General features: G+C 56.6%; 2 protein-coding genes across 10 annotated transcripts in view; one reads left to right on the top strand and one right to left on the bottom strand.

Moving 5' to 3' along the window:
• Positions 1-25: 25 nt before the first annotated feature.
• Positions 26-13,847, top strand: Xrcc3 (X-ray repair cross complementing 3). 2 transcript variants are annotated; one of them, XM_028883742.2, is made up of 8 exons: positions 26-102; positions 3,978-4,125; positions 5,411-5,548; positions 6,477-6,689; positions 9,214-9,368; positions 11,938-12,150; positions 12,262-12,302; positions 12,381-13,847. In XM_028883742.2, exons 2-8 carry the CDS (start codon positions 4,071-4,073, stop codon positions 12,610-12,612), a joined length of 1,047 nt encoding a protein of 348 aa, XP_028739575.1. In that variant the 5' UTR covers positions 26-102; positions 3,978-4,070; the 3' UTR covers positions 12,613-13,847. The 2 variants fall into 2 exon arrangements, with proteins under 2 accessions (XP_028739575.1, XP_028739576.1); XM_028883743.2 differs by having other exon boundaries at positions 68-138.
• The window catches only part of Klc1 (kinesin light chain 1), a 53,678-nt gene continuing 48,685 nt past the window's right edge, over positions 10,568-15,560 (bottom strand). For 7 of the 8 annotated variants that reach the window (XM_028883729.2, XM_028883730.1, XM_028883728.2 and 4 more), the window contains 2 exons: positions 11,148-11,214; positions 10,568-10,949 (listed from right to left, as the gene is read on the bottom strand). In XM_028883729.2, the coding sequence (XP_028739562.1) occupies positions 10,947-10,949; positions 11,148-11,214 (70 nt within the window). In that variant the 3' untranslated portion in view covers positions 10,568-10,946. Of the gene's footprint in view, positions 10,950-11,147; positions 11,215-15,560 lie in introns of those variants that run through there. The other variant, XM_037210874.1, reaches the window with a different exon arrangement.

The raw sequence follows: 15,560 nt of genomic DNA, 5'->3' as shown, positions 1-15,560 counted from the left end.
ACTCGGACTCCAGCCGTTCATTGGAAGAGAAGCCTAGGGTGGGCGGGGCTTCCGGAGCGGGCGGAGCGCGCGGGAGATCTCGCAAGGCGGCTGAGCCTGCAGGTGAGCCGATCGCCGGGGGCCAGAGCTGAGGACACGGTGGGTTTCGAACAGCCCAGGCCGGGGCCAGGGCTCAAAGGACGATCTTCCCCGGCGGGGCACCCCTTCCGGCCCGTAGCGGGGTTAGGGGAATCGAACCCAGAGTCCGGCCCGCCCCGCGGGCGCCTCCAGTATAACAACAGCATTAGGGAGAGCTCTTTCCGCACCAGGGTCCCAGGCCAGCCACAGCGTGACAGTCGCTGCAGACTTGACCTGTGACTCTTTTCTTGATGGCCTTCTTAAGGACGGAATGTCACTGTACAAGTAGCCTAGGCTGGCCTTGGACTCCCAGCAGTTCTACCTAGTACTACCCAGGAGCGAGCTACCACCACGCGCATCTACTCTCTGGTTTCTTTGGGTAATTTGCCTCGCTTCCAAAACAGCGACCCAGGAGCTTTGCTCACTGTCACAGCCTGCTCCCCAGTTGGAGGGATAGGCTGGTGTAGCCCTACCTCGCCAGAAGGCCGGAAGACAGGCGACCAAGTGGAGCACGGTGCCATCAGTGTCTGGGACACAGGTCCTTGTTGTGCCCAGATTGCAGGGACCCCCAAAAGACCACCACGGGGACCGAATCCCGCGTGTAAAAGCAAAGAGCCTTTATTTCAAGCTCGGAGCTTGGTCCCTCTGTCCGACACAGTGGTGAGAGCAGAGAGCCCTGAGCTGAGGTGGGCAGAGTTTTTATCATAGCAGAGGTTGGGGTGTGGGGATTTCCAGGGTCCAGGACCCTGATTGGCTGACCATTGTCTAGGGTTGTCTGTAAAACAAAATAGGTGTGTGCTAGACTCCAGGACATCTGGCCACCTTATCTAATGGTTGGAATGTTTGGGAGGTCAGGTACTTCCTCACCCCTGGGTGGTATCAGCTTCAGGCTCTTCCTAGATCTGGGTGTTGCCTGCCAATAAGCCTGTCACAGAAGCTGAGTCTAGGCCTCTAAGCCTGTCATGGCTGCTGTGTGGTCAAGCTATTTTGGGGCCCCTCCACAGTCCTCAGTGTTGAAGTAAAAGTTGCTCAGTGGAACTTTGTAAAGCAGGGCGGAGCTGGCTGCCTCAAGGCCTTGGCAGTTGCTGGTGCATGTCCAGAACCCGGCCCTATCTCTGTCCCCCGTCCAGCCTCCGCCAGCTGGCGGTCAGCCCGAGCCCTGTGATTGCTCTGGTTCCCTGCTGGACGAGGTTAGCAGAGGGCTTGGGAAACCTTTGTGTCCTCCGCAGGAAGCATGTCCCCAAGCCCAGCTTCCCTCCTGCCCTGCAGCTGTCTGGCGCAGGCTTGCCCCAGTCTCTTGGCCTTCCTAATGCCACTGTTGCCAGGCTTTGTCTCCCTGCAGCAAGGGAGGGGGTGGCCACCTGCCTTCCAGTGGTGTGTGTGGGAGTCACTTCCGATGGTCTGGACTGCCAGGGAAGCCTCTGGTGCCCACAACTGGAGACTTCACTCAGCTATTTTTAAAGTGCTTAAGCCTCATACAAGATGCTGGCCCAACGTTCAGCGGGCCCTCAGCTACTGACCTTAGCACCCCCACACACAGGTGTATGTGTTTGTGTGTTGTAAACAAATGTGCATGTGTATATGCCTGTTTGGATGTGTGCTGATGTGTGTACATGTGTGGAAGCCAGAAGCTGATGTCCGATGTATCGGGGACTATGGGGGTCCAGCCCCTCGACAGTCCCCTCCCAGGGTCCGGGAAGAATCTACAACCAGCTGATAATTAATCTTTGATGAGAAGAAATGAATCTATGCACACGAAACTCCTTAGTCCATATACTTTAATTTTCTGTGTCAGTTACAAGCTTATATTCTGCTCTCGTATTTAGCTCATTTCTAGCCTGATTTCTCTCTACACTTGTCTGCGGTCCCCTCTGGGTTCTATCTTAATTCCTTCATCTAGTTCTTCCCCTTCTAGGTTCTCATCTATCTAGTTCCTTCCCATATCATCTCCTCTCCTGTCTCCTTCTCTCTCCTCATCTCGTTCTGCCAATGATGATAATTACAGGGAGGTTTGAACTGGGGTTCAGGCTGAGCATAGCTGTCAGCACAGAAAGTTATCTAAATATTCCTAGAAGTGCTTAGGTAAGGAGTTAAAGGTCTATAAAGTTAGTAAGGCTGTAAGAAAGGAGGGTCCAAGCTGAACTGTGTAAAGCTATTACTTGTCCACCTGACCTAGGCGGTGTCTCCTTGTGGAATTCACCTTAAATCAGGAGACTTGCATGTGGACTGTTATTACTGTTAGTCCTTGAAAGTGGCTAAGAGAGATATCTGATTCCAGAGAAAGCCTTTCCTGAGGCTGTTCTCCAAATACCTGGAATGTGTGTGTCCAGAGAGTGATCAGTCTACACTGTTAGCCCTTCTTAGGGAAAAATCAATTGGGAAAGCTATGAAGGCACACATGATTTTCATAACAGAAGACAGCTGATATATAACAAGCCGAGTAACACCAAAAACTCCTCGGGATTTGGCTTCCTCTGGAGGAATTCCCTGATCCCTCCAGGTAGTGACTTTGCCATAACCAGCTGAGTTCTTAGGATATCTTCCTGCAGCTGCAGCACCAATGTATTCCTCAAACACTGGCCTTATATACTGAGGCAGGGTCTCACTTGAACTCCGTTCACAGATGGGCTGGTCAGCCTGCTCTGAAGACGCCCTGTCGCTTCCTTCTGAACGCTGGGATTCCTGGCAGGCCACCGTGCCTGCCCAGCACCGGATCTCCACATCCTCATGGTCCTCACACTTGCACAGCAAGACACACACACACACACACACGCACACGCGCGCACACACGCACACACGCACACACAGCGCTCTTGGCATCGTCATTTGAACCGATGTGTACGAGATTGCAGAGTATCGTTGGACACACTTTGTAATGTCGGACTGGTTCTAGCATTGCCAGCCCCAGTGGGAGGGTAAGAGGCCTATTGCTGTCCTCCCAGGTCCCTTCCCGGGAGGGTCTCCTAGTGCTTTCCAGTGAGGTGGAGCTGTAGCCCTGCCCCTCCCCCCTGTTGTCCTCTGACTAGGTGTGGTTCCCCCCAGCATCCTTCAAAACTCCACACTCACAAAACGTTAGAAAATGCTGGGTGAGACCCATGCATGTAGACCTAGAACCATGCAGGCCCCAAGAAGTTAAATGGGTGCAGCACGCACCAGCTAGCTTTCTTCTCCCAACTGGGCCTCAGGCACTGCCACCTCAGGATGATAGGGAGAGCTGGATTTGTTCCGTGCTAACCTCTGGAGAGCCAGGGCAAACATAAGCACTAACCTGGGCTTTCATGGCTAGTGTTTCCAAGACAGTGACACCTGTCCTCCGCCTTGGTGGAACACATGTTGTTCTTTGTTTTGGCTCTTTTGGGGGTCCCACCACTTAGCTCCCAAATAAATCACACATGGAGGCTTATGCTTAGTTACAAATGCCCAACCTTAGCTTGGCTTGTTTCTTGCCAGCTTTCCTTAACTTTAAATTAGCCCATCTACCTTTTGCCTCTGGGCTTTTCCTGTTCTCTTCTGCAAATCTTACTCTTCCTCTGTGGTTTGTCGTGCAGCTGGGTGGCTGACCCCTGGGTTCCTCCTCCTCTGGCTACATTTCCCCCCCCAGATTTCTCCTGTATCTTCTCTCTGCCTGCCAGCCCCACCTATCCTTTCTCCTGCCTTGCTATTGGCCAGTTCTTTATTAGACCATCAGGTGTTTTAGACAGGCACAGTCACACAGCTTCAGAGTTAAACAAATGCAACATAAGCAAATGTAACAGACCTTATAATAACATTCTGCAGCCCCTAACTACACTGATGTCGAGGTGAGCGTTCCCATCAGACGGCCCTCTGAGTGTGGCGCTTTCTAACACGCCCTCCCACAGGCGGTCCAAGTTAACAGCAAGCACATTGGAATCTGTTGTCATCCCTGTGTCTCGCTGGAAGTTTTTCATGCTCGTGGTGAACCCACTGAGGAAATGGACTTGGATCAACTGGACCTAAACCCCAGAATTACTGCTGCAATTAAGAAGGGTATGTTGTGTGAAGTGGACAGCTACACACGTGCACCATGGGTAAGACAAGCACTCATCAAGCCTGTGTGCCGCCACCAGCTGGCAGTCCCTCTCCTCTTCAGAGAGGGTCTCAGGTCTGTTTTGCTGTGGGCTACTCTGTCTGTGGGGCACCTTCTGCCCCTGAGTTCCTGAAGGGCTGCTCTGGGCAAGCCGCCCAGCCCCCATCTCCATGGCAGATCTTCCTGCCACTGTGGGAACGGGTCTGACACTCCTGCAGTCATTTTTTTCTTTTCTTCTTTCTTTTTAATTGCAACAGGGCGTCACTGTGTGGCCCTGGCTGGCCTGGAACTCACTGTGTCTGGCCCTGAACTCACAGCCTCCTGCCTCTGATTGCCAGTGCTGGGATAATAGTTTCTTCTTTCAGCTGATTTGAAAATACAAAGTAAATCCAAGCCCAGAATTAATTTCTGTTGTTTTGTTTTGTTTTGGTTTTGTTTTTGTTTTGAGACAGGGTTTCTCTGTGTAATTTTGGTGCCGGTCCTGGATCTCACTTTGTAGACCAGGCTGGCCTCGAACTCAGAGATCCGCCTAGCTCTGCCTCTCAAGTGCTGGGATTAAAGGCGTGCGCCACCACGGCTGGCCAGAATTAATTTCTTTACCCTTCTTCCCAAGCAGCAGGCCCTTGGCTCATTAGCTGTGAGGTCCCTTTACTTCCTGCCCTGGCCTGGCCTGTCTGCACCCAGGCCCTGCTTGCCCTCCAGCTTCCTGCCCTGCCCTGCCCTGGCCTGGCCTGGCTCAGAGTTGGCTTCTACATTGCCCTTTCTCCATCTGTCGACGTCAGTCAACTCCAGGGCTTTGTGCATGGTCAGCAGGCACTCTCCCACACCACACCCCCAACTCCACAGTCACACTTTTTGTTTTGGCTTTAAAATACAGGGTCTTGCTGTGTAGCTCAAACTGGCCCTGAACTCCTTGGCTCCAATAATCCTCCTGCCTCAGCCTCCCAAGTAGCCTGGACTATGGACAAAGAGTGGGACAGGGTGACCCCAGGATTTGCCCTCACCTCTGGTTCCTGTTGCTGCTGACATGAGAGTCACGGCCAGGTCACAAGGGTGCAGCAGCAGGTCCCTTCAGCAGTCCCTCCCTCCTCCCTCCTCACTGCTCACTGCTCACTCTCCCCAAGACGTGCTGGGTGAATCCAGTTACCGTCACTGGTGTCCCCAGCTCTGGAGGCCCAGCTCTCCCCTCCCCTGCCACCCTTGCTGAGTGTCCTGACTCACTGTGGTTTATCTGTGTGACTTCAGGTAGACTCAAGTCCGTGAAGGAGGTTCTGTGCTACTCGGGCCCAGACTTGCAGCGGCTCACCAGCCTGCCCACGCACGATGTGCACCACCTGCTCAAAGTGGCCTCCCGACACCTTCAGGGTGGCCGTGTCCTTACAGGTGGGCAGGGAAGCCTCTTCCGGCTGGTACCCGGGGTGGCTGCTGGGGTGATGGATGGCACAGACCCGGGTGGACATCCGCGCGGGCTCCAGACTCTGTCCTGGGAACGATCTCACAGCAGCTGCCCTGAGCCCGTCCGCCTCCCCTGGGACAGGTGTCCACGTGGCTTGTCCAGAGCCCACAGAGACCAGCCCATATCACAGAGCACTGAGCACTGCGGCCCTTGGCTGCTCACAAAGCCCCCTGGAGTACTTGTACCAGGGGCGGCCCTCACAGTAAAGGATGAAGCTGGGGTCCCAGTGGTATGTTGGGGCGGCTGTGAGAAGCCCTGCCACTTCCGGACATGGCGTCTCGTGACGGCTTTGCCTCGCTGATGTCTAACCTGAAGTTGACACTTCTCAGAACTGTCTCCCTGCGCTGTCACAGGCCGCTGCTCATCTTCCCTTCATGCTGAAGCTGTCCAGCACTCCCAAGACCTCGACAGTCATCCTGGAGCTTAGGGTTCCTCTTTCTTTTCTTTTTGTTTTTAAGATAATGTCTCTCTATGTCATTCTGGCTGTCCTGGAACCCTCTGTAGCTCAGGCTGGCCTCGAACTCATGGAGATGCCTCCCCTCCCAAGTGCTGGGACTAAAGGTGCACACACTACACCCAGACGTGGGTTTCTCTAGCAGCTTGTGCCCACTGGAGAGCATGTGTGGCATCCTGGGGAGTGTGACAGGGACAATCTCTTACGTAGCACTGTCCTCAGCCGCAGGGCCAGGCTGCCTGCCCTCTGACCTCAGCACCCAGCCCATGGACTTGGCCAGTCCTGCAGCCACGCTGCATCTGGAGCCAGCACTTCCTGAAAGGCCTTAGGCTCCCAGGCCCCAGCAGGCCATGGGCAGGCACGGGCCAGGCCGGAAGCATGCTGACCCCTGCTCCCTGCAGCGCTGCAGCTGTTCCAGCAGAGGGAGAGCTTCCCGGAGCAGCATGGGCGCCTGAGCCTGGGCTGCCCGGTCCTGGATCAGTTCCTGGGTGGCGGCCTGCCCCTGGAGGGGATCACCGACCTGGCTGGCCGCAGCTCGGCCGGGAAGACGCAGCTGGCGCTTCAGCTCTGCCTGACCGTGCAGTTCCCACGACAGTACGGAGGCCTGGAGGCTGGTGAGTGGCTGCCCCTTCCTCGGGGGTAGGGAAGGCAGGTCCCAGGCAGGTGGACTCGGGCACCTGTTCTGCTCTGGGGGGTAGCGGCTGTCCCCTGGGAGGCTTCCCGTGACTGTCTTCGTCCAGAAGAGGAGGTGGCAGGTGACGCTGTACTTCGGCTGTGGAAGGAGCTAGCCGGGGTACCGGCCGATCCTGCAGCGGTCACACAGCGTAAGCTGAGGCACCTCACCCCTGTACTCGGGCCCACAGAGCCAGAGAGGCAGGGCAGAGAACACGTGGCACTGTCCCTGTCAGTGGTCTGAGCCGCATGTGGTGGCTCTGACACAGGGAGACTCCCCAAACCGCCTGCCTGGCCTCTGTGGGCCGATGGTCATAGCAAAACAAGCCAACAGCTCTGCCATGTGTGTTTGGGGTCCTGTGCCCAAGACAGGGAGCAGGTCCAGGGATGCCAGGTGACTCCTGAACTCTGCCCTGTTGTGACCAGCTGGAGCCTCACCACAGCACCACTTCACGTTGGTTTCTGTCCCAAAAACAATGGCTGAAGGAAGGCTCCAGTTTCCCTGGTCCTCATCAAAGCTTGTCTTGTCCCCCAGCACTCCTGAGGCGGTGGCGGTGTGGGTGTCCCCAGCACTCCTGAGGCGGTGGCGGTGTGGGTGTCCCCAGCCCTCCTGAGGCGGTGGCAGTGTGGGTGTCCCCCAGCACTCCTGAGGCGGTGGCGGTGTGGTGTCCTCACCAGCACTCCTGAGGCGGTGGTGGTGTGGGTGTCCCCAGCACTCCTGAGGCGGTGGCGGTGTGGTGTCCTCACCAGCACTCCTGAGGCGGTGGCAGTGTGGGTGTCCCCAGCACTCCTGAGGCGGTGGCAGTGTGGGTGTCCCCAGCACTCCTGAGGCGGTGGCGGTGTGGGTGTCCCCAGCCCTCCTGAGGCGGTGGCGGTGTGGTGTCCCCCAGCACTCCTGAGGTCGGCAGCAATGGACATTAGCCTCTGGTGCGCCTTCTTCCGAGACACACCCGTCAGCCCCAGAGCCATTTCAGAAGTACCTCCTGCCTACGGAGTCTTAAAAACCATCCAGGGTGGTGCACGCACTTAATCCCAGCACTTGGGAGGCAGAGGCAGGCAGATCTCAGTGAGTTCGAGGCCAGCCTGGTCTACAAAACCAGTTCCAGGACTATTAAACAAAGAAACCTTGTCTCGAAAAAGAAAAAACAAACCAAAAAAAACAAAAACCAGCATCTAGCTGTGGTGCGTCATACCTGTAACCCCAGCCCGCCCGCAGGAGGCAGGGGCAGGAAGGTCAGTGCAAGCTGGAGGCCAGCCTGGCTCCACAGTGGGTCTGGCCTGTGGAGTGAGACCCTGCCAGGGCAACGGAGACAGTTAAATGTTTATATCTGCACCCAGAATCTTGTCAGTTGTGCTTCCTCCTTTTGTGGATGATCTCTGCTTTCTCTTTTGTTTGGTTTTCCAAGACAGCGTTTCTCTGTGTGTGCAGCCCTGGCTGTCCTGGAACTGTGTAGACCAGGCTGGCCTCAAACTCAGAGATCTGCGAGCCTGGGCTTCCTGTGCTGGGTGGGACTAAAAGGCGTGGCCACCACCGCCCAGCTGATCTTTGCTTTCTTTTTTCTTTTTTTTTTTTTTAAAGGATTTATTTATCTATTATGTATACAGTGTTCTGTCTACAGGCCAGAAGAGGGCACCAGACCTCATTACAGATGGTTGTGAGCCACCATATGGTTGCTGGGAATTGAACTCAGGACCTCTGGAAGAGCAGCCAGTGCACTTAACCACTGAGCCATCTCTCCAGCCCCGATCTTTGCTTTCTTAACCGAGTCCTTGGAAACACGAACAGTGTTCATCTTAGGAAAAACACATCACCTGCGCTTTGATGTCTTTGACTAGCCACTGGCATCTTCCCCGAGAGTTCTCAAACTAAGCCTGTGGACTCCAAGAGTCCCAGCACCCTCTGTGGAGAAGAATGTCTCGGGTGAGGCACTGGCGCCTTTGCTGAGAACCCACTGCCCACAGACCCCGGCTTTCCTGCTAGTGACCCAGCTCTTCTCAGCTGCAGATCGGGGTGGCCTTTGACCAGCAGTGCACTGCACACGGACTGTTGGGGCTCCGGGTGACCAGGTGCTCAGGCCTGTTCATCTACTCTGGCGTCTTCACGCAGAGACAGTGGCAGGAGCCTGTGAGCTGTCCTGCATCTGAGGAACATGTTCCAAAGTCTCGTGACCCTGGTGATCTCTGCCCTGTCCTGCCCAGCCCAGCGGGAACTGGAGAGCAGGAATGAGCTATCGGGGTATCCAGGAACGGGGTGGGAATGGAGGCGAGTGGGTACTGCGGTGTCTGAGTAGAGGGCTAGCCTGTGTCCTAAGGGACCAGCAAGGTAGCCAAAGGTGGGAGAACCACGCTGAGCCTGCGGCCCTTCTGGGTGAAAAGGACAGAGGCAGCCAGGCAGCGGCTACATTTGGTTGTGTGGCCACGGACCCATTTCCAGTTCCTGTGCACACTGGTGTTCTGGCTTCCCAGGGGCCGTCTACATCTGCACAGAGGATGTCTTCCCCAGCAAGCGGCTGTGGCAGCTCATTGAACAGCAGCAGCAGCTGCGGACAGATGTGCCTGGGGAGGTGGTCCAGAAGATCAGGTTCGGCAACCACATCTTCGTTGAACATGCGGCCGACGTGGTAAGTGTCTGTTTCCGCTCACAAATGGCCCAGTGACTCAGCCAGTGTCACCTGTACAGGGGCCTGGAGTGCAGAGACCAGGCTCAACTCAGAATGTACTGTCAGGGTAAAGTCAGGAGGAGGAGATGTCCAACATAAGGGCCTAGAGGACCAGACTCCCATAGGGAGGAGATCAGGGAGGAAGGGTTCTTTCTAAACCAGCACTTCTCAACCTGTGGGTCACGACCCTCTGGGGTCACATAGCAGATATCCTGCATATTAGTTATTTATATTATGATTCATAACTGTAGCAAATTACAGTTATGAAGTAGCAACAAAGGTAATTTTACGGTTGGGAAACTGTATTTAAGGTTGCAGCGTTAGGAAAGTTGAGAGGCACTGTAATCTAAACACACTTAGCAAGGAGCCTGCTGCCCTGAGGAGCCTGTGGGCCAGGCATTCAGGAATGCTGGGTTGATGAGTGTGCTGTGTAAGTCTACCCCACAGTCCTGCCTTGAGACCAACACTGCTGCTCCGTACCTGAAAACGACCTAACTGGCCCCTGTGGGGAGGAGAAGCCCTGGGAGTGTGGCAAAGGTGTCCTGTAGGTTGGGGGTCCAGAGAGCCGACAAGGTACCACAGAGGCCTGTCCCCGCTGCTCTTCACCGTTGGCACTGCCTGAGCCTGGGGCTTACCTGCTGACCAGGCTGGGCTCAGTTCCAGCAGCCGGAAGCAGGGCCATGCCCAGGACAGTTGCTCAAGTTAGAGAAGCCCTTGTCTGCAGTGATGGATGACAGACGAGGATCCTTCAGGAGTCTGGAGAAGAGCAACCCTGTACCCCAAATAGAAATGTGGGTAATGACTGGGGGGGCTTGGGAGCACCCTCAGCGTGGCCACCTGGAGTGCCACTGTGGCTAGGGAGAGTGTTCTGAGAGGATGGCAGGCTGGTTCAGCTACTCTAAACTGTCCTCTGGCCCCTGCGTGCTCACCAAATGGCATTCACACAGGCCACTCACATACGCAATAATACAAAGTTTTAATTTTTTAAAAAGAGTTGCCAGGTGTCACTCGGGAGGCAGAGGCGGGTGGATCTCTGAGTTTGAGGCCAGCCTGGTCAACAGAGCGAGCTCCAGGACAGCCAGGGCCACACAGAGAAACTGTCTTGGAAAACAGTGTGGGGTGGGGGTGGGGGTGTATTTATGAACAGACATTTATTCTGGTAAACGGTAAGGCATATAAACTTTTAATTTTAAAAAATGTACAATAAAAATACATTATCACACACAACACAGAGAACTAAACACAGGAGAAGAGCCGCCACAGCGGGGCAAGCAGCAGGAGCCAGAGGTGTCCTGTCCCAGGGGCCGCCCAGAGGGGAACAGGGCCAGGCCGCGGACCTCACTCACTGAGAGTTGCTCTCCCAGACCCTACTCGCGTGTGGCTGTTAGTATGTGCTCGGCAGCACGTGGGCAGGGGACTAAGTTAGCACTGTGGCTCCCAGCCCAGGGCCCTCCCAGCCCCACCGCGGCCTTCACAGGGCCAGCTCCGGAGCCACACTCGGCAGCAGCATCGTGGTGTTCAGAGCAGGCCAGGCTCGGGTCACTGCGAAAGAAAGCTGCAGTCAGGCCAGGCCACCACGGGAGCGGCTCCGTCCCCTCCACCCTGGCTCTGCCCGGCGATGGAGCGTGTCAGCCCCCCAGGGCTCAACAGCATGCGAACCCAGAACCCCCCTCTTCCCCTCCTCGCCATGGCTGCCACCCCGGGTCCCCAGGCCTGGCTGAGGGGACGTGCGGCACTCACGTTAGTGCTAGCGTCTTCTAGGCTGCTGCTGTCGTTTTCCACGCACAGGGGCTCTGCTGGGGACGCCCTAGGGAGAAGCACAGGCGGGGTTTCACTCTGGGCTGGACGTCAGAGTCCGCGGCTCGGGGGGCAGGGCAGGCTGCCTACCTGGCCAGACCTGAACTGGGACCAGTGTGCAGACCCCGGCTGCAGCCTCACCACCCCACCGTGGCCTCGTGACCCTCACCCGGGCCACTCAGCCAGTCAGGCTCCCGACCGATCACAAGTCACCCGCGCCTGGTGCCAACACGGCACAGTGGCCCCAAGAAGCAAGCCCGGGTCACCTGCCTCGGCCTCGGACTGCAGGGGCGGGCAGAGGGGAGCTGCCCGTGTCCTCCCTGCTCCTTGCTAATCCCCTCAGGGTGCAGCCTTAGGTGGAGCATGGTGCAGTTCTCAACCCCTTCAGGAGCGCGTGGTACCGGGTGTGTAGAACGGACTACCAGACCACTGCTCCGTCCTACCACCTGCCCATCGGTACAAAGACCGGGGGGGCACCTAGCCCTTCCCCACACCCTACTTGAGTGGGGCCAAGCAGAGCTCTCTAGAGCACACAGCCTAGTGAGCTGATCCTGTCCGCCTTGGGCTGTAGCTGGCTTGGGTGACTGCGAGGGGACAGTCACTGTGACGCTCACAGGACTCGGGGAGGGGCTCGAGAGGACAGTAAGAGTGGAGGTGCGGGCAGCAGGCAGCCAGGAAGTGTCAGAGAGCCGCATCCCGGGGCCAGTGGAGAGCACGGTGTGTGTCCCCCCAGGACGCCTTGCTGGAGTGTGTGAGGAGGAGGGTCCCCATTCTGCTCTCAAGGGGAATGGCCCGTCTGGTGGTGGTCGACTCTGTCGCAGCCCCCTTTCGCTGTGAGTACGATGCTCAGGCCTTGGCCACCAGGGCCAAGCGCCTGCAGTCACTGGGGGCCGCGCTCCGAGGTCTGAGCAGCACCTTCCGGAGCCCTGTGCTGTGCGTCAACCAGGTAGGGAGGCTCAGTGGCTGTGCCCTTTCCTTGGGGGAGGCGGGGCTGGCGGGGCAGGAGGGGAGCAGCTGAGGTGGCCGCAGTCACTGACCCTCGCTTGGGTTTTCCCAGGTGACAGAAATGGCGGAGGAGTCCACGCCCAGGCCCCTGGGGTGAGTAGGGGGGGGGGGCTCAGCAAGGACGCCAGAGTGGGTGGGGCGCACAGCGGCAACACCCATTTTGTGTCGCAGGGCCTGGGATGAGCACCTCTCGCCAGCCCTGGGCATCACCTGGGCCAACGAGCTCCTGATGAGGCTGATGGTTGACCGGGCGCATGAGGCGACCCCCGCCGCGGGGGGCCTGCCCCGAAGCCCGGCTCGGACCCTCCGAGTGCTCTTCGCCCCGCACCTGCCCCTCTCCTCCTGTCGCTACACTGTCGGTGGGGAAGGCATTAGAGGGGTGCCAGGAACCGAGTCCCGCTGACGGGGGCGCCAGAGGAGCACCTGACCAGGTCCCAGGAACCCCTGGTTCTGATGAGTCCTTCCAACAGTGTCGGCGGCACCGGTGACCAGATGGACACCCAGACCACTGGAAAACCCAGCTCTTTGCATTATGATTCATAACAGTACCAAAATTAGGTGTGGAGCAGCAGTGAAGTGACTTTATGGTTGGGGTCACCAAGACACGAAGACGGAATTTAAGGGTCGCAGCGTCAGGAAGGTGGGAAATCACTGGTTTAGAGGGTGAATGGCCAACCCGGGGCCCTGGCAGTCTGAGGGTGTCTGCGTGGGAACCCCAGAATGACCAGGCTCAGCTCTTGCCTCTTGTGCTTTCTGCCCGGGGCTGAGTCAGCAGCTGGTCTGGTGGGGCCGCCTCCTGCAGGGTGGTCTCAACCCACAAACAGGCAGGGATGCTCACCACTCAGGCCAGCAGGGCACGCAGTGAGGGACTTCCTGCTGTGCCCTCCCCACACATACACAGCATGGTGGGGCAGAGGAGAAGAAAAGCTGACCTCGGGCCCTGCTTCCAGAACAGTCTCGGGGAAGGAGGTAGGACTGTCCTAGCCTGGCTGCTTCAGGCTGAGCAGCTTCCAGCCACTTAAGAGAGACAGCAGGAAACGGGTCTGTGTGTCCTTGCCGAGGCCTGGCTAAGTACATCCAGCAACTCTGGCTTGGTAGTACGTCCAGGCTGGGGGCACCACGAGCATGCCACAGGACTATGGACACGCTCAGCAGAAGGCACCTCCTGGTGACATCTGCTCTGGACCCCAGGATCACCACTTCTGGACTTGAGGCTCTACAGTCACCAAGGACTGTGGCCTCTGGAGACAGGGGTGTGGCTTTGATCCCTCCTGGCAGCACAGGCCTCCACCGGCAAATGTGCCACGTAGACCCACAGGGACGGGGCCTCACCAAGGAGTGCCGTTGCTCCAGTGGCGGGTGACTCCAGTCACTGTCCCCAAGACGTCTCCAGCAGAGCCCGCCCTGCAGGGAGCTCCAAACCTTCAAAGCTACCTGCGGCCCCCACCCCTTTTTTGGCAGTTCTGGAGACTGAACCTAGGGTCTCCCCTGCCCAGCCCCACCTGCTGTCTGGAAGGCTGAGGACACCGCCTGAGTGATGGACACAGCTGCTTGGGGGGGGAGTGGTTCATACAAAACAGCCTCTCTGCAAAACTGGAGGGCTTCGTATCAGAAATAAAACTATTTTTATAACAAGTAGTGACAATTCTAGATTGTTTTCTAAATAGTTTGTATTGAAAATTAGAAAACATGGTTCCAAAACAGGCACACTTCCAAACCATGCCCAAGGCTCCCGTATCCACCAGCTAGGTCAAGGGGCCCTGCAAGTCCACCCCAACAGCGGTCCACATGGTAAAGCCAGAGCATCTTTCAGGATGTGGGAGCCACGCTCTTCCAGTGTTGGGAACAACTTGTCCAGTATCTCAATTTGCTGCAGTCAGCTAGCTGTCCAGACCAGTCCCGGCACTGCGCTGGGGAGCCCTGCCACCTGCTCCTGCATTACATGCCACCCTCCTGCTCAAGTCTGCATCACAGGTCCAGTCAGCTCATGGGTGAGCGCAGAGGACACAAACTAGGTCCACGTGCCCCATGGGCCTGCGTGGACTGTCAGCACGCATCTCTAGCAATTATTTATTATACACCACTACACTGGCTTCCTCAGGCTGGCAAGAGGCTCAAAGGGTAAAGGCCCTTGCAGCACCAACTGGCAACCTAAATTCACTCTCTGGAAGGAGAGAACAGAATGTACAAAGTTATCCTGATGTCCATACGCAGAGCCATGGTTACACACACTGACTTTCTACATGACACCTCCAGCAGCTTTACAGAAAAGTCCTATCTGAACCCTTCCAACACTCAATGTGTTGGACCACACACCAACGCAGAAGCATCCGGTTGCCTGCTGTGCCCACCACCCGTGAGCTTCCCTGCAATAACCACCTCAGGTTGTTGACATCTCTCTCTTGGGATCCCCTCACCATAAAGAACATGATGAAAAGGACAGTGGACCCCTGCTTGTCTCCTGAGAACATGAAGTGCAACAGAATCTTGCACCATGTTGACTGCAAACAAGTTCCCAGAGTGCTCCTCTGCAGTACAGTGTCCAGCAGTCAGGCCAGCCAACTTGCTCTAAGATCTGTTACCTTCTGCAGGCTTGGACTCCAGGAGGCTTTTACCTGAGTTCTGAGGGACTCCCATTCCTGCTTAACCACCTCCCCAGCCCCAACCCTGGTACTTTGCCTAGGACAGGGTCTTACTTGTAGAGCCCTGGCTGGCCTCTGCCTCCTGAGTGCAGGGATGAAAGTGCACCACCATGCCTGGCCTTAGAAATCTGTAACTGGTTGTGATAGATTAGTTTAACACCACTGTACTCGGGCCAGCCGGAAAACCTGATGTTTCATAAGAACCACGCAGTTCTTCAGACCAATGCTAGGCTGAGCCAGAAAGTGCCTGCAGCCAAAGGCTGCAGCCTGCTGCCCTGATTTAGGTTTACAAGTTCCGAGTTTCCCGGGCCCTGTCTTCTCTCAACTTGAGGCTAGCCTCACACACTGCTTCGGACTGATCTGAGACATTATCGTCAGAACACACCCGTGAGAAAGCTTCTGTGTGCTCAGCATACAGGGCCCGAAGGACAGGGGCCTCTAGAACACTGGCGCAGCGCCCACCACCAAAGCTGACCCAGCAGCAGTCGACGGTCCACAGAGGCCTGCGGGAAGCAGCGCCCCTCTGTACCGCTTCTCCGCCTTCCCTCCACACTTCAGGCTCAGCAGACACAGACCACTGTGAGCTCCTGGTCAGAAAGGAAGTATTTTAAGCATCTGATGCTTGACAATTTTTTCACAGTGTTCAAATTTTAAATAGATGTAGGTGTTATGACAGCGTGGGAGGCAGAAGTCACATGCAGCAGCGGAT

Source organism: Peromyscus leucopus, chromosome 14, assembly GCF_004664715.2.
Source record: "Peromyscus leucopus breed LL Stock chromosome 14, UCI_PerLeu_2.1, whole genome shotgun sequence".
NCBI lineage: Eukaryota > Metazoa > Chordata > Mammalia > Rodentia > Cricetidae > Peromyscus > Peromyscus leucopus.
This window is presented reverse-complemented; position numbering and strand designations above follow the sequence as displayed.